Source organism: Haliaeetus leucocephalus, unplaced genomic scaffold (genome assembly GCF_000737465.1).
Source record: "Haliaeetus leucocephalus isolate CR32 unplaced genomic scaffold, Haliaeetus_leucocephalus-4.0 Scaffold267, whole genome shotgun sequence".
In the NCBI taxonomy this organism is placed as follows: Eukaryota; Metazoa; Chordata; class Aves; order Accipitriformes; family Accipitridae; genus Haliaeetus; species Haliaeetus leucocephalus.
The window spans coordinates 198,153-219,259 of record NW_010972703.1 but is presented as its reverse complement, the minus strand read 5'-3'; the positions used below and the strand labels follow the sequence as shown (position 1 = coordinate 219,259).

The 21,107-nt window shown below is 41.0% G+C and overlaps 2 protein-coding genes across 2 annotated transcripts in view; both read right to left on the bottom strand.

Moving 5' to 3' along the window:
* The window catches only part of ZNF473 (zinc finger protein 473), a 157,479-nt gene that overhangs the window by 14,610 nt on the left and 121,762 nt on the right, over positions 1-21,107 (bottom strand). The window lies entirely within an intron of this gene.
* On the bottom strand, positions 1,530-4,352 carry LOC104832880 (tripartite motif-containing protein 10-like). Its single transcript, XM_010569280.1, has 3 exons — positions 3,821-4,352; positions 3,703-3,723; positions 1,530-3,458 (listed from the first exon to the last, which is right to left on the bottom strand). The coding sequence occupies exons 2-3, from the start codon at positions 3,704-3,706 to the stop codon at positions 2,947-2,949; spliced, it is 516 nt and encodes a 171-aa protein (XP_010567582.1). The 5' UTR covers positions 3,707-3,723; positions 3,821-4,352; the 3' UTR covers positions 1,530-2,946.

Here is a 21,107-nt window from a genome sequence, read left to right as displayed (position 1 = left end):
CCAACGCAGAAACCCCCCAACAGTGCACATGTGCTCAGAAAACCATGCTGGAAAAGCAACTTTTATGTTTCCTTGCTGCTTTCCTTTTATTTGGAACCAATTTTAATCGATCGATGCAGCAGACGCAGAACCTGAAAGCATCGCCGAAGCAGGCTCAGCAACCCCCCCCCCCCTCCCCCCAGCTTGCACTGCACAGACAGACCACAGCAACCCCAAATTTAACAGCCCTGCATCTTTACACTTGGAGAAACATCTCGGCAGTGCCAGGGTGGCTGGGACGCTGCCGGTTCCCTTTGCCGGGACGTCCCCAACCGTCCCAAACCAGACACTTACCCGTTAGGCAGCAGCACATGGTCTTTGCAGAATTTTTGTGTGTGTGTGTGTGTGTGTGTGTGTGTGATTTAGTCCACAGGGCTTCTCTCCAGCCACCCCAGGGCTGTTCGAGCTCAGAGTCGGATCACGCGGAGGATAGAGGGAAAATATCAGCCCTATTTAAGGAAACACGGAGAGGAATGTGCTGCCTGGTGTCTCTCTGCCAGGGACAGGCTCATTTACATCTCTCTGTGGCTCAGTGTCCTCAAATCAGATTTTTCAATCCAAGATAAAGCTTGGATTGAAAACACTTCATCGTTTTCAGCTATAAGATAAAATACCTTTGGCTACCAGAGAAGATGGAGCATCCGCCACCATGCAACACGGGGACTGTCCAAGCACAGCCACCTCCCAGGGGCTCACCCCCTGCCTTGGCCATCACCAGGGGAAAAATAAGCACAGTAGTCATCCAACAGCTTTAAATAAAGAGCTGGGCAGCTTTTTCATCTTGTGTCCAGCCTTTTTCATGGGTTACAAGCGGCACAGGAAGACCTTCCTGATTGCAGTTTTTAATTATAGCAAAAAACAGCTCTATAAACTTGTGCTTCAAAGTTGCTGGCAGTGATTTCCAGCAAGGAGGAAGGGCAGTTTCTCCTCTGTGGTGTTTCCCACATTGATAGTTACTTAGAATAGAGGATTTTTAAAAATTATATTATATATTATTATATATCCCCCCCCCCCATTTCTGTCTGCTCACAGAAGAAATGGTATTTTGAGCTGCTACAGCAAGTGTGCTTTCTTAGCTAAAATATTACCATCTTGAAGCCCTCAGACACAAATGGTCTGTCCCTCTTCTCCCTCTTCCCCTTGCTTGGCTCTCCTCCTGCCTACCCTACAACAGTGCCACCACAAACATGGGTTGCAAGGCGATAATGAAAGTTTCTGGCCCAATAAGCCACAGGAATTAAAACCCAAAACCACAGGGCTGAGACCTCGAGATGCCCTGGCCGTTGCTCACGGGTGGGAGATGACAGCATTCCTCCCCAGTGGGATCCCCCTCAACTGTCCCCCAATTTTTTGGAGGGTAAGTGGGGCAAGATGCCTGCAAGGAGAGATCATACAGGCTGCAGGCATCATCCAAGAGGGCCAGGAGGGCCTCCACGTTGAACCAGCTGGAAAAAGGAATCAAATTCTCTAGCGAGTCTCAAGTGGTTTATTGTCAGATGGGAACAACAAGTTGGCTGTCCCATGGTGGGGCAAAAGACAAGATTTAAGGCTTTACAGGTGGCTAAGAACAAGCAGGGATTAAAGAGGAATTCACTGGTGCTATTAAAGTGCAGTGAGATGTTGTGAAAGGGAAAGACCGTTGCATCCATCCACTCTAGCAGCTTTAGAGATGTCCCTAATCGCCCACCTTCCAGCACAGCTGGCCCCATGCTGTTCTCAAGCACTGGCTTGACCCTCTCCATGAATCTAGTTTTAGAGCTCCCAGTACCTCACTGGAAGCTTTACTGGCAACAGGATGCAGAGCTCTATGCTGGCGGGAGCCTCTTTAAACCTTTAATTCATATGGTCTGGATGTTTGGCACCCCAGTTTTCACCTTAGGGCATGATGCCTGCTTGGTCTTGAATCCAGCCTTCTCTCACTTCTCCCAAAGGCTGAGCTAAACTCATGGACTCTGGCTAATCCAGCTGGAATAAAATCATCTGCCCGGACCAGATTTAAGTCCTGCCAGAGGACCTGGCTGCATCCAGCTCTGGTATAAAGGATTACAGGAGCAATGCCTCGACCAGCAGCACAGTGGCTGGAGCGTTTGGGGAGGAAATCTGTGGAGATGTCGGTGGACAAAGCTGACAGCATTGATCAGGCTCTTGATCAGGCAATGACAAGCATTGACCTTGGAGATCTGAGGACAGTCACAGAGGGTTTTCCATGTCCTTTCTTTGGCCAAGGGCAACGGGCCTGGATTCGTATGCAGGTTGGGCGAAGGAGAGTTGTTTAATCTCTTCCAAGTGTAGATTTCTTCAACAGCTGGTGAAGAGAGATAGGCACACAGAAAGCACGATTTGCCTGTCCTATTTTGATGTCTATGTCTGGATGAGATGAGCTGCTCACCAGAAGCACTTATTTCCCTCTGCCTACTATAAAAGCGGCTCAAACGGTTGAAATCTACACATCAGCCACCAACTGATGAGAAGAAAACGCTGGTGGGAGCCTGCACTCCCACTCAGGTGACACAGGCAGCGTGAACAGTGATCTACCCTGGTGCCCATCTCTTTTCATCAACCAAAGGAGAAGCCTACATCTCTCTGCAGGTCATTTGATGTTCCTCTATGCTGGAACTGCAACTACAAGCTAGGCAGACCTTCTGCCACCGTATGTTGAGGACATGCAGGATGGGCTGCCTTTCCTTTGCACGATGATGGTTGCAGCACTTGATTGGGAATGGGGGAGAATGAGGTTTGACGCTGCTCTTCCCGAGAGCATTTCTATCCTGGTCTCTATCCTGCTGCTCTTAACCACCTAGCTGTTGGTGTCTGGATGGAGTAAGGTGCTTCCACCACTCCTCTTGCCCTTCAAGCCACCCACTCACTGCCGGCACTAAACTCTCTGCACAAGGAGGAACGCAAGGTTCATCGGACCAGAGAAATTGAGCCCAACTCCACCCAGAACCACGGCCGGATCCGCTCCCCAGCGAAAGAAGCCGGAGGAAAAGTGAAGATCGGTATTTTGTTCTCAACGTCAAAAAACGCCACCTCCCCCCATTCGTAGTCTAGAGAGATCCGGATCTTTTTGGGGACCCGCGGCAGGTTAAGGAGGGTTGGGGGGGAGGTGAGGGCACGGTTCTTAAATCCCCATTGCTGCACCGCCCAGATCCCTTCCTCGGGATTAAAGCTGACGGGTGCCTTCCTCTGCAGAGACTCTTTGCTGACCCCGACGGCGCAGTACTGTCCCTCGGCTACATCCACCACCCAGTAGTGTCTCCCGGAGGTGAAGGCTTCACAACCCAGCACGCAAGGATCGGCGTCAAACCGCTCAGGGCTGTCGGGAGACTCCTGCAGCATGTATTCCCATCTCACGCTCTTCTGGTCCTTGGAGAGGATGAGGCGAGGGTGGGCTGTCTCCGGGTCCAGCGTCACGTTTGCTGTGGAAGAAGAAGGAGAGGGCGAGAAAAAGAGAATGAAAAAACTTATTTAGCATGCCCTTTGCCCGGTGACTGGTGTCTTCTTGCAAATCTAAGAGGGTGTTTTGTCTTTCTGTAGTTCAAGGCTCGATAACTTGATGTGCAGCTTTCCCTACACATAACACATATACATGACACCGGTCAGCAAGCCAGAGTACCAAATCACTTACCCATTTTTTTCTTCCTCTTTCTCTAAATTACTTACCCATTTTTTCTTCCTCTTTCCCTAAAAAGGCACAATAAAAAATTAGTTATTAATGACATTGTAAACTTAAATCCAAAAGCAAAAGGGGTATTTGTAGAAGGGAGAAAAATGCACTTACTGTGCTCTGCAATGCATTTTCCTTAAAAGAAAAAAAAAATTAAAAAGTCATGTCAATGAGGGATTTTTATTCCAAAGATGCCTCCAGTTCATGCCAATTTTTTATTTCCTTCCTTCCCCCCTTCAAAGTGTTTTTTTCTTCCTAGCATGAGATTAAACTGTTGTGAAATAAGACCTCATTGAGACTTGTGTCTGTAATGTGATTTGTCATTTAGATTAAATCTCAGAAAAAAAAAAAAAAAGGATGGTTTAAACTAACAGGTAGAAGTCACCGCGCAGAAAAAAAAGCTGTAATTGGTCATACCAGGAATTTCTGCTACAATTAGAGGGCACCGCTTGTATAGTCTGCAGAGGGAGGAAGGTGCGTGGGTGCTCTGGAAAGTCATGACCAATATTTTCACCTTTTGCAGGTGATCTCCACGACACTAAAGTCCACAGAAGTTAAAAAGAGAAAAATCTCACAGCCCAGCTATTCCAAAATGCCCCCAAAACCTCACACATGCTTTACTGCTCCAGAAGATGAGGAAAGGGACACTCACGCATTTTTGCTTTGTATTCCTCTGAAAAGAGAAACAATAGAAACTATTATTGCACATTTCTCTTCGTTTTTGTGTTACGACTTTCTAAGACTTTCTTGGCTCCCACAGCAAAAATATATTTCTGTGCCTAGGGATTATTATTGTTTGCACTGATTATATAGTTATATGTTATTAATATTGTTATAATAATATATTAATATATTATTACATAGTAGAATAATTAGATATAATATATAATGTAAAAAATATAATATATTATATAATGCATGCATCTTTCTACTTTATCCTCATTAGCCCAGGTTTCCGTAAAATTCCCCGAAGTAGCTCAGAAAAAAGCATAAGCAATAAAAAAAAATATAGGAGACAAACACAGGCTTGTGTATCTTTCTTTCCTGCAAACAAAGTGGCTTACCAAGCTCTGCACTGAGTTCATCTGAAAAGACAGAAAAAAAGAAAGGATTTCCATTACAATTCACACTGAGGTGATCACACGGATCTTAAAAACACACTAAGTTCATGTCTTGGGAAGAAGTCTGATACTCACCAATTTTTCTATCACGTTTTTCTAAATAAAGGAAAACAAGAAAAAAATAAAAATCAAAAGTTGTTATAACCTATATTTTTCCTTCATATAAAAGATAAAAGCAAAATACAGTCCACAGACTGTATTTGTTTTGTTGGAAGGCAGAGAAAAACACTTACCAATTTCTGCAGACAGTTTGTCTTAAAAAAAGAACAAAAAATACTGATTTTCATTATTATCATTATTATAATTAAAATAAAAGTCATGATCCCATGCACTGAGTTCTGTGGGATTCAGGAAGGAGGTGGACACGTACCAATTTTTGTATCACGTTCTCCTAAAAAAGGGAAAAAAAAGTTATTCCTAAGTACTCCCCCTTCTGTGTGTGTGTTCATCATCTAGAGATAAATCTGCTATTTTTCCATTCCATATAGAGAATTAGAATTGTAATTCACATTTTGCCTCAGATTTTATATAGATTAACCCATCCCCTAATTCACTTTCCTAATCTTAAAGCAAAGGTCATGACTTGCTCCTACCAAAACCCAAACTAAACAGAAACAAGATATTTGCACAAATGTGATTTTTTTAAAAGGACTTACCGAGCTCTGTAGTGAGTTCATCTAGAAACAGCAAAAGGAAAATGGGTTTTAATTATATTTTCTTCCCTACAGATACGCACTAAGTGGTTCGCTGGGGGATTCTACATTTCTCTTCAAGAACACATTTCTGGATTTTTAATTTTAATTGCTCTCAGTGGAGTTAAGCACCACTGAATCGAAGAGAGCCCTCGGCAACAGAAAACCGACCCAAAATAACTCCTTATTATCCAAAATGCAACACAGAAGGGCATTTGGGCGGCCCAGGGAGAACGGAGAGAAGCAATAAGTAACATCCAAGGATGTGAAGTTTTTGAACAGCCCTTTTATCTCATATTAAAGGAAAAGACCTCTATTTCAGAGCAATATTTACACCCCCCCATGCTTTCCCATCCTATTAAAGGCAGAGAGAACAACACTTACTGATCCGTGCAGTCTGTTCAGCTGAAAAAAGGAAAAAAAAACGGAAGAAACCCCAAATCTTAAAAGTGTCCTACCTAATTTTTTTGAGGTTTTGTATCACCTACAAATTGCAACTCGACAATTTCCCTGCAATGCTGTACTGTTGATTAGTGTTATTATTATTATTTTTTACTTTGCCCATGATTTCTTTTTTCTAAACTGACATAAAAAAGAAAACAGAAAACTCAAAACAATGTAAGAGAGTAACAGGGAGGAAAATATAAGAGAGAAAGGAAAGAGAAATGACTTACCAAGCTCTTCAGTGATTTCCTCTTAAAGGAAAGAAATAAATGAAATAATTAGGATTTCTTTGCTCAATTGGTACCTCGGGAGGGCTGAAAGAATACAAGATCTCGAAAGAAATCTCATGAACTCTCCCAATATTCAAACAACAGTGAGGGAATTTGGTATTTAGGGGTGGAAAAGCAGCTCCCTCGGCTATTCCGGGGATTGGGATAACACAGCCAGCATCCCTCCGCTCTGAACCCATCCAGAGCGCCCAAATATGCCCCAAAGGACCTGGGAAATGACAAGACCCACCTATTTTTTTATCACGTTCCCCTAAAAACAAGGAAGAAAAACAAGATGAAATATAATTTAAAAGTATCTGTTGATATCAGAGGCAGGACTTTTCCCAAACACCTTTATTTGTTAGTAATTTATTATATGAAATTCCATTTTCTGTTGGCTCTCATTTCCCTCTATCTAAGCCTCTATTTCTTGTTATGTTAGAGTTAATATCTGGGCAACAAAGAAAACTCAGAAAGCTTTAGAAAAGCTTTTGTTAAAGGTTAAAAAAAAAAAAAAAATCACATACCAAGTTCTTCCGTGACTTCATCTTAAGAGAGAGAAAACCATGGATTTCCATTAGAATCTGTTTATTCCCCAGATATTTTCTCCTCCTCTACTATTTATCTATTCTGTCCACTATTTGAAGAACCAAAGTTCCTCCACTTTTGCAGTTATTGCATTAAATTGTGGAGAAATGTAAAAAGCTGCTTTTGCTCATGATGTAAAATTCAGTTTCTTTTTAAATTTTTCAGTATTATACTTTGCTGACGTCCACTTCATCCATTTGTTGTGATAACAGACCACAAAGCTTCTGACCAAACTCAAATCCAACAGAAAAGGTGAAAATAAATGTTGAGTATTTGGTGTTGGTGAAGGAAGGAAACTACTTACCAAGTTCTTCGGTGAGTTTGTCTTAAAAGAGGAAAACCAGAAAATTTTCATCACATACTTAAGGAGGCTTCCTTCAAAGCAAAATGGTTTTCTGCCTTGGCAGGATGGAAAATGATGCTTACCCCTTTCTGTATCACTCTCCTCTGGGAACAAAAGAAAAAAAAGAGGGGAGAAAAAAAAAATCAGAATTCTTATTAGCCTCTATCATTTCAGTGGCACCCCTGTTCCAGATATTATTTGCATTCATTACTAGGATTTGAAATGAGCTTGCAACTTATATTAAACACACACCATATTTTTTTTTAAAGAAAAAAAAAATCCAGCCACGTCAACCTAACATGCATGTAACAAGATTTATTTCACAAAACTTGATCCATCCCCTTTTTGTCAAATTAAAAGGAAAACAAAGATTTACCAAGCTCCTCAGAAGACTCATCTGCAAAAGGAATGAGAAGAATCAATTTGGCATCACCAGCCCTAAATATGCCCAAGCATATCATCCAAGTGTTTTATGTCCTACCACTTTGAAGGCATTTAAAAAAAAAAAATCATGACTCCCATAGATTTTGTTTCAGTCCCATAATTAAATTACATTTTAGTCTGGAAATTAACACATATATCACACACACACACTTTTTTTTTTAAATATATACACACACAAACATAGTAAAGTAAATAATATATTATAAATATTAATATATTATAAAATACGTAATTACAAACACTCTTGAACTTTCTAAATTTCTTAGAACAGCAGGAAAATATCACTTACCAGCTTTCTGATCCTTTAATTCCTCTAACAAAAAGAAAAGAGAAAAAGAAAAAGGTGAAACACAGATTTTCTTTTTGTACCGCAGATTTTTGTATCGGGATACAAGCTCATTTCTATTCCATTGCTATTTTTTTTTTGTGCGTTATTGTTATCTGTTACTATTTTATTTTTAAAAGTCACCTGCAGTAGCCCTTTCACCATCTGCTTCTACAGTTATCTCAAAAACTATATACAACCAGCCAACCCAAATTATAAGAAAAAGCAACAAAACCCACCAAAAAAATCCCAAATCAGTTTTGTAAAAGGAATAAAAATGCCTTACCAAGCTCTTCCGTTAATTTTCCTTAAAAAGGAGAAAATAAAATTTGTTCTCATCAGTGTTTTTCCTTCCCATGGATATGAGAGGGTCTTGACGGGGGAACTCAAGGTAACCAAATCCTCTAACGTGGCCAGATACTGTCATGACTCTTAATTCACCTTTTTTTTTTTTTTACTTAATTCAGTTAATTTATGGTATTTTGACCAAAATACTAAGCCAAAACAGTAGCAGCAACATCATCCTGCTCGTGACCCCCAAGCATCGCATTTCTCAGAGAGGAAGAATGACACTTACTAATGACAGCATTCTGTTTTCCTAAAAAGGAAACAAAAAAAAAAGGAATAGAAATGCATAAAACCCTGTTTTTCTCCAATTTTAGATTTTTACTACATATGAGCTCTGCAGAAGAGAGTCACCCAGCTTAGCAAAAAAAGCACTGGTTATGCACACTCAACTACGGATAGTTCTCTTTTTATTTCTGCATCGAGGACACTTGCAGGGCAAGATTCTAAAATTTCGTGCATATTGCTCCATGGAAGGGCAAGAAAAAAATCCATGCGATAAAATCTTGCAAATAAAAAATGAACAGAGACTCTTCCAATAATTTAGGACAGAGAATCAGATCTCCAGGACATTTTCTTCTAAGACCTGATATATTTCATGGAGTATTTTCTCCAAATATACATACATTTTTGAACTAATAATTAAATCAAACATATTTCTTTGGTGAAAGTGAGCACCAGCACAACCCATTTTAGGGGATCCCGCTTCCCACAGAGGATTCACTTCTCCGAGATGCACAAATAGACTTACGAACTTCCGAATCCCGGTCCTCTGCAAACAGAAATAGAAATTATTACCATTTTTTCTGCGGGACTTTGCTAAAGCACCTCTCTCGAAGCCTTGACTCCAGCAATCTTGTATTTCCTAGCTGTTATTTTTTCCAAATTACATTTTGATAAATTATAGCTGCTTTTGGCGTAGCAGTACTTCTGCTAAAAGAGATGAAAAAAAGCCATCGGTGCAACCAAATAACCCGGCAGCATCTGCACCGTCTGTATGCTGAATTTATAGATGGGGATGGGAAGGAAATGCACTTACCCAGCAGCTCAGTAAGGCGCCCTTAAAGCAGAGAAAGACTTATGAGTTCAAAGCAGAACTTTATAACACCAGAATTATATATATTATACAATTTATAATGATAAATATATAATATAAAATTACTACTATTGTTATTTTCCTGTCTATAACATAAATTATATATATTTATAATACATAAATATATTATAAAATATAAATGTAAACATAATAAATATACATTAAAAAGATCTTGGACATGCTGGGGTTGTTCCCTGGCTGAGCCTGAAGCCAATTTGACAGTGGCAGAATTTGGGGTCCCACGCATAGCCCCGACCCCATCCCACAACTGGGGCATTGGAAAACCATAATTTTTATTTCACTCCACCCCCCTTCCCATTCACTTTTACTCTTTAGCAAGGAACTGAAATAGCTTGGACCATTCAAGCCCCAAATTCTTGTTTTTCTCACTCCCGTATATGGCTTTCTCAGGGAAATTCTACAGAGAAAACCCTTTTCTATTGTGTATATTGGATTTTAAATCAACTGCTTCTTCAGCATTTGGGTTAAGCAAGAGCCCCACACAAACCACAAAGCATAGAAAATGACACTCACTTATCTCCACTTCATTTTCCTCTAAAAGAGAGAAAAAAAAAAAGGGGGGGGGGGGGGAATAAATAACAAGGAATCACTGCTTTTGTCTTCACATTGTGTCCCTACATTATCAGTGCAGCTTTTTGGGTCTTTAAATGATTTTATTCTTTTTACTACCATCACTGCCTGCTGCTTAAACATGCATCAAGCCTTGGCTAAATGAATACCTGCAGGTGAAAAACAGGCTCAAGCAACCCTGCGAATCCAAATGTGATGCAATAAGCATCCCAATGGGTTTTTACAGGAGGAAAGAAAATGCCTGATCTGGCAAAAAAAGCAAGTATTGATTGTCACTCAGGTTCTTCTGCTCTGCAGGTTTGGTTGTTGCTGTCTGCAGCCCATATTTTATATTTATTCCCTTCCTCCTGGGCAGTTACGAGCTCGTGTTGCCTATGAGCTCATCCATAAAAATAGGAAATGAGCTGCAAGGATAACGTTGAGCCCGGCCACGTGGCTCGCAAAGCAGGGCGATACTTACTGATTTTCTCGTCCCGTTCCTCTAAAAATGATAAAGAAATAAAAACAAATTAGTGCGTAGTTGTGATCTACAAGTGTTGAAGTCAAGTTCTGCCAAGGGTTTATTCTGAAGCTGTTTTTCTATCTATAATGTTGCTCGGAAATTGTATTTTGTGGAATATCTATCATATAATCTATCATACAATAAAATATATTATGGAATATATTTATCTTAGCTTGTGCATACATACTGCTAAACTTGATTAAAATAGAAATTATCCCCTTAAAAACTTCAGATATGCAAAAAAAAAAAAATCCATTTTGAGCAAAACAGTGAAATTCCTTACCAAGTTCTGCTGCATGTTGCCCTTAAAATAGAGGAAAAAAAAAAAAACCAAAACAGGAATTTCATGACGTTCCTCTCTTATTGATGACATAATAGATGACAAAATTCTCAGCGTTAATTCTCACAATTACAAAAAGGCACTTACGAAGTTTTCTATTGCAGTCCCCTAAAAATAAACCGAAATAAATGATTATTACATTACTCGGTGCCTATCTTCACGTATAATTTCCACCAAAATCAAGATTAACGGGAAAATGGCTTACCGACGTCTGCAGTAAGTTCACCTGAAAAAAGAGGGTAAAAACATAAAAGTTAAGTTTTAAGGCAAGGCTTTTTTATTTTCCTGTAAATACACAGGCAATGGATGGTCTGATTTCCTGCTGAGAAATTCATCCAGAGATTTGCTGGGCAGGGGAACAGAAAACCTACCTATTTTTGTGTGCCGCTCTCCTAAAAATGAATGAAAAAAAACCAATCGTGTCTTATTTCTCGTGGTTCTGCCGTTCACACGTTACATCTATAATAATTTGGAATACAAGATGATTTCTGCTCTAGCCCATGTTATTCCCATTTCTAATTATTTTGGGATTTAACACTTCTCTACTTCTGCCTTTAAGATGCTGTTTTTCTCCAGGTGGTTGAAACACAGGGAAAACAGGCAGAAATAAGTTTGGGGTTTGTTTTTATAATTGTATTTTAAAAATACAATCTAATATTTTGTTTGCAATGTATTAGTTATTAAAAATTTAATATTTTTTTAAAAACCTAATAAAAAATGCAAAAGGAAGGAAATGGACTTACCAAGCTCCACCGTAAATATCCCTTAAAACAGAAAATAACATTAGTTCCTGTTAGATTTCCCGAACGCCACAACACGAGTCAAACCTGCACCTCTCCAGCCCATCTCGGCTCCTCACATGGGAATTTGCCCCGCATTATATTTTCCTTTTTCCCCCTGAACTTTGGATTCAGGCTCCCCCAGCCCTTGAAACCCAAGAGATCATTTCTTCTGAAGACCCAGATTTAGTTTAAGAAATTCCCGCATCCCTTCATTGCTGAAACACCAACCAAACCATCTTGAGGTGTACGAGGAAATGTCACTTACTAATTGTTGCATCACATTTTGCTACAAAAAACAAAGAAAATAAAGAAAAATAGATACCGATCAGTTTTCAGTGCCTCTGGCTGCCCTTTCCCCATAATACAGGAAAGAAAATTACTTACCAAGTTCTGCAGTGAGTTTCCCTAAAAAGAGAGAAATAACAAGTTTATTTTAAATAGATGTTTCTCTCTCCTCTCTGGATACAGTGTAAATAATTCTCAGGTTTAAACTCACATAGTGTTTTAGAAAATAATATAATGTATAGTGTAATAGTATAAAATATGTATAGCCTGGTAGTATAAAATAAAATAAAAAAAAGAATAGTGAGTATAATATATTGTATTATAACAGTAAATATAATATAATATATTATAATAGTGAATATATCATATCATAGTGAGGAAAACCACCAATTCTGGCAATACATCCATTTAGGAGCGATGTAAGGTGTTGAATTCAGAAATGCAGGAAAAATGAGAAAACTGGTGCTGAGGAGGAGAGACCCTTTTGGAAACACACCAGCCCAGTGAGGATGACCCCCTTTAGACCAAGATTTTACATGTCAGGAGGAGAGTGTCACTTACGAAGCCTCGAGTCTCGGTCCCCTGAAAGAAAAAGAAATTAAAAATAAAAGCCAGCATTTTTTTGGTTGTTTTTTTACACTGCTCTCTTCCCCCAGGATGACAGGTCCTGAAGCCAAAGCTCAAAGACTGTCTGCTGCAAAACTGATTTTGCTCAGTTTTCTAATTATATTTTATTAAAGAACCCCCCCAAAACCGCACATTGAGTTCACATTTTTGTAAGGAACAACAGAAAAGCCCGACTCGGTCTGGATAGAAAGTGGCCGCATCCAGCTGAGGTTGTCCCCAGGCAACGTGGTCTCGCCTCGGCACGAGCCCCGGGGAGGACCAGGAGGTTGGACCAAGGACTCCAAAGGTTCCCCCAACGTCATTGCATAAAATCATGCAAAGATTTAAGGAAAACAACCCTCACAGGAGGTTTTGTACAAAAATCGGACTTACCAAGCAGTGCGGTGAGTCTGCCTTTGAAATAAGAGGGGGGAAAAAAAAAAAATCGGTATTAGTTCAAGTAAAGCAACAAAAATTGACCCTAGAAAAGAGGTTTCTAAGCCTCAAACCATTGGTTTGGTTTTGAAAAGAAAGAAAAGGACTTACGTATTTCTGCTGTGAGCTTGGCTGCAAAGAGAAAAAATAATATTTGTGTTTATTTGGGTGGTTTTTCTCTGTGGGAAATGCAGAAGCCCAGGCTGAAACTTGGGGAAAACATTTTCTTATTTGCCACTTTTCAAGGACAGGGCATCAGAGAGGCTCCCCCTCCCCCAAAACAAAGGGGGTTTACCCCAAAAGCACAATGAAGAATGACACTTACTAATTTTTCTATCACGTTCCTCTAGAAAGGAAAGAAGTGGAAAAATTATTATTAAATATTTCCTTCTTCTCTGTGTATGGCTCTATAGCATCCCTAGAGCGCTCAGATCAGTAACATTGCTTTTTTCCCCCCCAAGACTGCCTTGATACTGATGATTATACTTTGAAATTATGCTTTGTTGTGAATGTTACTCAATCTACAAAAAAAAACTTTAAGGTTTTCAGCAGGAAACTCCCTCTCCACTCCCATTTTCAAAGATAAAATGACAGGCATGTGCGCTCCTCGGCATTCATCGAAAGAGGAATTGCACTTACTGATTTTTGCATCACATTCACCTAAAAGACAAGAAATAATCAATAAATACAGAGAGACGCAAAGCAACTCCTCCTGCACCCATCCCCTCCTGCAGCGCTCTGTCTTCACACCACAAAACTCAAACCTGATGGAAATTCTATTCCACGGACACCTTCCCCTACAATATTTTAAAAATAAGGTTTATTAAGGACAAAATCACCCTATAAGCCACCCCATCCTAAAGCAGATGAAAACACAAAATCCTCCATTTTTTAAAAAATGTTTTATACCCAGCACTTTTGCATAATTAAGGATAATTTTCATTTGAATGAAATAAAACTTACCCAGGTCTGATGTGAGCTTGCCTTAAACCAAAAGAAATAAATGAATATTAGCTTTAAATCAACCTTTATTTCTCTGTGAACACAACCTGGCTGATAACGTGGCTTGCGCTGCCTTTGACTTTCCCCAGGGTCAAGTTATATTATAACGGCATCACGTTGATGCTAACGAGACCAACAAGCTGGTAATTAAGAACAGGGAAGGGATTGCTGACAACAGCTTTATATTACGGGTAAAGAATCGGTCCCTGCATCTTTGGCACTGATGGGAATAAGGGAAATGGGGCTGCCTTTATACTTTAGATTAGAGAGGTGACATGTAGCCAAAAAAGCCCAAATTCTGCAGCTTGGTACAAACCCCAAACCTCCCACATATTCAAAAAATAATTTAATAACCAGACCCGAAACACACAGATGCCCTTGGGGCAATCTGGCATTGCCTGCGGCTTTTACTTTGACCAGAAAAGAAAAATTATACTTACTGATTTTTCTATCACGTTCCTCTAAAAGAAAAAAATAAAGAGGAAATAGCAATGGTCAGTAAGTGCTCACCAGCTCTCCCTCATGCTTGTGAGCCTCCCATCATCCTCCGCCTCCAAATTTTGGGTTTACTGGTGATTATAATTTGAAATTATGGGTTTTTTTTAATTAATTGACTTTATTTCTAGCCCAGATTGGACATATGTGGGGTTATGTCTGTGTGTGTGGGGAATAACCACCTCTTTTCCCTAAAAACCTGCAGTGTAATAAAGACAAAAAGGAAGGAAACCACTTACCAAGCTCCGCAGTCAGAGTGTCTAAAAAAAATAAAAAAAGAAGAAGAGAAAAATAAATACTGGTTTTCTGAAGGACCTCCAGGGATGCACCATACCCTCTCTGGTCCTTCTTTTGCTCAGAAAATAAAACTATTCTGCAGCTAATGCTCAACATATCTCCTCCTCTTTGCAACATCTACCATGAAAGATGGGACAATGGGAACTGGAAAAGGCATTTTTACAAAACCCAAGTACCAGGTGAGAGGGATTAAGTCCTGCACTTTGCACGTGCTGGATCTCAACAGCCCCAAATCCCCCAAGGCTCTGTCCGATGTCACAGGGCTTCACACTGGCTATGTTCATCCATGTCTTTGGCTCAGAAATTCCCTTTATTCTCTATATTATTGCCTTCCTAGCTAGAGCAACCTGCAAGCCCCCTGTTTTCTGTACTGTTGACTTTTTTTAATATTAGTTCTTGTTAAAAATGTAAATACCTCTTGCTTTTTTAACAACAGGTAAGAGAAAAGGAATAAACCCCAGGTAAATCAGCTGAAACACGACTCAAAGCTATACAGAAATGTATCAGATGGGAGCTAAATTGTGACTTACCAATTTCTGCTGTAAGTTCACCTTAAAACAGAGAAATAAATCGGGATGCATGTTAAAGGACTGCTTGAATCTGTTCTTGGGCTGACCTTGAGCTCGTCATTTACAGATTTGGCATTTAAATAATGATGTAGGGTCAAGGGCAGACCCCCAGCGCAGATGGGACTGTGGATGTACGTGGCATCCTGGGTATTCATGCAGGGTTCGTTAAACAAAAACTCTCCTTAGCATAATCAATAGGACCAAGATAAGAAACTGATATTTACCTATTTCTGCATTTTGTGTGTGTGTCCCCAAAACAGAGAGAGAGAAGGGAAATGGCTTTAAGTTATTTTTCATCGCTTCCATATATTTATTTTGTTCTTAGTATTATAGACACAAAACAATCCCTATCTAGACTTATTCTATTTAGTACAGGTATTTCCAATGAGTTTTATTTTTTAAGACCTTTCCATTTCTGCACTTTTTGAAGCTGAAATGAACAAATATGCACAAACTGCATATAGCAATCCTGCCCAAAGTATTTCTTTGCAGAAAGAATACAACTCGCCGAGCATCACAGTAAAAATTCCCAAATACAGAGAAAAGTATTTCTTTAAAAAAAAAGAAAAAAAAAAAGGTATGTATTGTAAAAAATATTTTATTCCAAAGATGCGTGACTGAGGTGGTTTGGTTTTGAGGGGCATTATTATTCAGAAGAACTTTTAAATGGAAGAAGGACACTTACCATTTTCTGTGTCACATTCCTCTAAAAATAATAGAGAAATAAATACAGGTTAGTCCTGCGAGCTCTCTGCCTCCGACATGCTTCTACGAGCGAGGAAGAGCCCGAAGAAGAGATTAGGGAATGCCGCTGGATTGCAGAGAGACAGCATGTCTCCTCCAAAGCGAGATGCCTAGCGTAACAGAGATAGCTTATACTGCACCCATGGTTGGGGTCCCTTCTCCTTCAGTTGTGTGTCTTGACTATATCTGGGTATAAATTTAAGATCTGGAGGATCAATTCTGGTTTCATGAGCCCATCCTCTATACAAAGGAACTTTTTCCACCTTCAGTAGCAGCAAAAAAATACCCCACCCCAAACCCAACAATCCCCAAAACCACACTCACCAAGTTCTGTGTCACTTTCTTCTAAATGAAATAAAGAGAAATTTATATAGACATGTTGGTCATTGCTAATGCTACAGCTGCAGAAACATGCACATTCAAACCCAGGCATGCGTAAGGAGGGTGAATGACTTACCAAACTCTTCTGTTAACTTCCCTTAAAATAAAGTAATATTAGTACAAGCCTTCAGCACCAAGGTTTTACCATCAGGGGGAGGGAGGGAAGAAGGAAAAAAAAAACCCACAAAAAACCAGACACTTACTGATTTTTGCATCCCATTCTTCTAAAAGAGAGACAGAGAAAAAATTTAGCCTCCAGCGGGTCCTTCTGTGGTTTTTTGTACTAGAGGAGTTGCCTTAAAAAAATGATTATGTACTGACTTTCTTTTTCCTTATTGACTATAACGTTCCCCAAATTACACTGGTTATGAGTTTATCTAATGTAGTCTAGAATATGTGACATTATAAATAAGCCACACACCCAGCCAAGAAAGGTCATAGGAGATGTATATTAATGAGACTTGTTTTGATGGAAGAAGGAAAAATCACTTACCAAGATCTGCACTCCTTTTCCCTTAAAAAGAAGAAATAAAGAGGGGGGGAAAAAAAAAAAGTAAATATTTTTCGCAGTGGGTACAACCAGAGTGGCTCTCTAGCCCAGCTGCATCCCTCTGGAGTTAAACATTAATATTACTTTCTTGAACAAGCACAACTCATCAACGGCCAAGAAAAGCATCAAACTAGAAAAGCTGGCTTAGGGAAATATCGAAAAAGCAGCCCAAAAGCCAGAAGAGCAAGGACTGAACACCCTCAGGCATGGCAAAGCTGTTTTTTTGGGTGCCAAAGGAACCGGGACTTAGCATGCGCTTTGTTAATAAATATGTTTTCACGCACCTGACTCCATCATCACATTTGCTTCCTAACTAGAACCACCTCCAAGAGCTTTGTCAGCCTGGTGGGATGAGAGGGAACATCATTAAAACATCGCGTCCAGGGAAAAACCAGACCTTTACAGCGACACGGCGTGGAGGAAAACATGTTTTCTGGGAAAACGCGCTGGTGCCTGGAATATTTTTGCCCATGTGAGTAAACACAGTAAGGGAGAAAACCATGGAGTCACAGAGACTTTTTCCCAGTTATTGGACTTCGTTATTTGAGGTGTTTTCTGGTCTACATCCGGATGAATGGTAGGGAAGAGGAATCTACTATAGTTGTGATGAATGTCCATCAACATCTATCACCCCACTGACCACAGAAGGGGTCCAAGGCAAATAGCTCAGTCTTAAACATCTAATTTTAGTTGTCTAAAGGAGCATGAGCTTAATTTCCCTTCTATGTCTCAAATTATTCAATACAACATTTATCACTGCTATTGCCACCATGAGAAGTAGCCCCATATGTGGAGGATGTGGTGCTACCACCTCTTTTGGCAAAAAAAGCAGTGCTTGTTTTAAACTGAATATTATGCTAAGAGCTTCCCCCCTCTGCTGTGTTACTGCTCTGTTTCTCATCACTGCGTATGTGGTGATTTCTAGTCCAGGCTAATGTTTTGAATTGATTCTTCTTATTAATAAAAAAGGCTTAGATTGCCATGGCAGATGGTGTAGGCTGGTGAAGGGGTGCAGATTTTGTGGCCTTTGCTTGCTCCTTATCAATACACCAAAGAGGGCAGAGTTCATGACAGAATTTTTCTTCCTAAATCACTCAAACTGGACAGGGGAGTCGTCATAATTTCACTTTTGTGTTCATAATCCTGCCAATGTCCTGAACACAACAAGCCTTCCTGAAGGAGCTGAGCTGCAGCTGTGGAAAGGTAAAATGGACCAGTCTGAAACCAGGGTGAGAAAAGGCATCGGATCATATTCGAAAGGAAATTATTGAATGTTTCTCCTGTGCTATATTAACAACTCTCATAAACTGTAGGTGCTATTAGGAGCCAAGTTAGATAAACGCTGCTATAAGGACCTAAGTTTATAGAGAAACAGATAAACAGAGCAAGGAGAGTGGCACCAATTATTTCTGTATGATATTTTCCTAAAAGGAAAAAAAAATTAATATGATTCATTCTTTTAATCCTTTTCCTGTTTTTCAGTATCATCAGATCCATGTACAGGAATGAAAGATCATTTTGTTCTAGGCTTCTTCCAACTATCACAAACATATCGTGTTTCTTCTGCTTTCTAAATGCATCTCCCAGCCTTTCGCAAAAGAGCCTGTGCAGCCAGACCGGCATCCAGGAATAGGATACCCACAAATTATGCTTTCCCTGCCTCTCTGGTGCTTGTGGGGGAAAAAAAAAAAAAAAAAAAAAGACTTACCGAACCCTGACGTTGATTTTCTGTAATGCTGAAGTTGGCCTAAGTGGGGTTGTTCTGCTCCCGGGGCACGCGGGCTGTGATGGTTGTGTACGTGGGGGTTATCCGTGCTAGAGATTTTGGCAGGTCCTGGGACCGCAGTGCCCTGGGAAGCAGGTACCCAGACTCACTGGAGGCTTTGTGCGTCTGCACTGAGCTGGAAGAGCCGTCATGGGCATGACAGCTGTGCTGGCAGCGGGGAAGGGACCTTCCCACCACCTAATTTTAGCCAGTTTAAATGCCGAGGTGGAAGGGGGGGCTGGTGGATCCCTATATAGTCATCGCAGGAACAGGATCCTCCAGAGGAGGAATAGAAACAGAGGTCTGACCTGGTGACATCAGGCCACCCTCCGGAGGTGCCAGCATCTCCTGCGGGTTGTTTAGAGGACACGGTAGCTGGGTCTGTGAGCGAGGACCTGCGGGCTCAGCATCTATAGATAGTGGTGTGGATAGCACTGAGCATTTTGGATGCGTGGTGATCCCAAGGAACTCCTGTTTGTGCAGAAATCTTCCCTCTCCAAAAAGGGACAGCATCGATTTCTGGTTTGCATTGTCCTAAGATAGAGAGAAATGTGAAATAAGCTTGTGCTTTTCTCCTTCCTTTCTGTTGCTGCTGCTCACCAGGACCAAGTGAGAGAGAGTCTCCTCCTGTGGCCAGGTTTTCTCATCACTTTGGGTTATTAAAAAAACCCAAACCAGCCAGCTCATGAAACGCATCTAGCTTAGCCTCTCCCCATATATCTCAGCTTGCTTCAAAGAAATGCAGCTCTTCCGCTTCCCCCACAGTGATGAGACACAGATTTGAAAGTGAAATTTTTTTCTTTTGCTGAAAGGAATTTTTTTTTTTTACAGAGCTCTGCAACAAGTTTTCCTTAAACCAGACAAATAAGCATCAAAATGCAGACCACTCCCATAGCTATATCCCTAGAAGACTCATTTTCACCAGTTAACTCTGCCTTAAAGCAGCATGAAGTTAATGAAAGACATCTAAAATCGTTGACCTTTCCCTGAATTAGTCGTCTGGCACTTTCTTTAATAGTCAACAGAGAGAAAATAGTTTTTGACAGTGCTGTTCACCTGATCTGTCTCAGATGTCTCTGAGTCAGTTGCCTAAATGCTCAATACAGTTAACAAAGACAAATGAGACATTTCCAGGGCATTACAACCCAGACTGGGGCAGATGTCTAACTAGTAAGGAGCATTCTGGGCTTGGCTTCTGCCAAGTGGTATTTCCCACCCCAGAAATGCTGAGAAAATGGGCTAAAACCAAAACAACTTACTCAGAGGCTCGGAGAATTAGATGCCAGTTCTCGAACCCTAAGGACCAGGACGTGGTATCTTTGCCGGGAGCTCTGTCTGCAAGACATGCAAGCTGGCAGCTTCTTTTCCAAAACCTGAAAATTAAGGAGTTAAGGACACATGAACAACACATGAAATTCAGAGGGGCCTCCTAGATCTCTGAACCCCAGCAAAGGCCATGGGCTGATGGAGAAGGGGTTTGCGATGATGCTAAAAAGGGAATCTTGGGGAGTTGTCCCCTGGAAAAAAGAGACATCGCTACACTGTGAAAAGTGCAGGCGATGCCGAGGTTGGGAGAGGGTGAGGGTTAAGGTTAAAGCGGAGGATAAGAGACCATGGCATGGCACCAAACAGCGTGGTGACTAAATCCTCTGGATTTGCAAGAGGAAAAAACATTGCCACAGGGTAAGGAAACAGAAGGTGCCTCTCTCGGGGAAACCTGAGGTAGGGAAAAGGGGATCTCGTCGAAGGAGATACCAGTTCATTTTTGGCGGCAGAGGTATAGCATTCGGAGAAGACAAAATAACCGGCATGCTCCCGGGGAAGGGGGGGCTCTGCCAAGAAAGCTTGACACAACGTGACGGCCAGGAAGGTCGGTGGCACCTCCAGGACGTTTTGAAGCAGTTGCTCCCCAGTTGCACCCTGACACGGGCTTCTAAATCGCTCGTCAGCGTCGATAAGCAAATCCTCCGCAGGCAAGCAAGCCGTGTGACGCGGTGGGAGAGGTTTCTCTGGCAGGAGAAGCTGAAGCCTTTGGCTTTTGAGGACTCCGAAGGAAGCGCCTTCGGCGTTTGAGGACTCCGAGTGACACCAGTTGGGAACGCCTGGGCTGCAGCTGAAGATGTCAGGCTGAGGGGGGCTGTGAAAATCAGCGGCCGAGGGTGTTTTATCTCCAGGGTTATGTGGCCAAATTATTTCCCCCTCCAGGTCTATTCGTGCCTGTCGAGTCGCATCGAATTTTCCAGGCCACTTTCTCACGCGCCTGGATTTTAAAACACGTAGGGAACTTAAAATCACTTTACGTCCTTAACCCTCTGCCCTCCTGCCAGCCCCCCCCAAGGCCTTCCCTGCCCCCCTCACCTCCCTACCCCACCTCCAGCCCCCCAATGTCT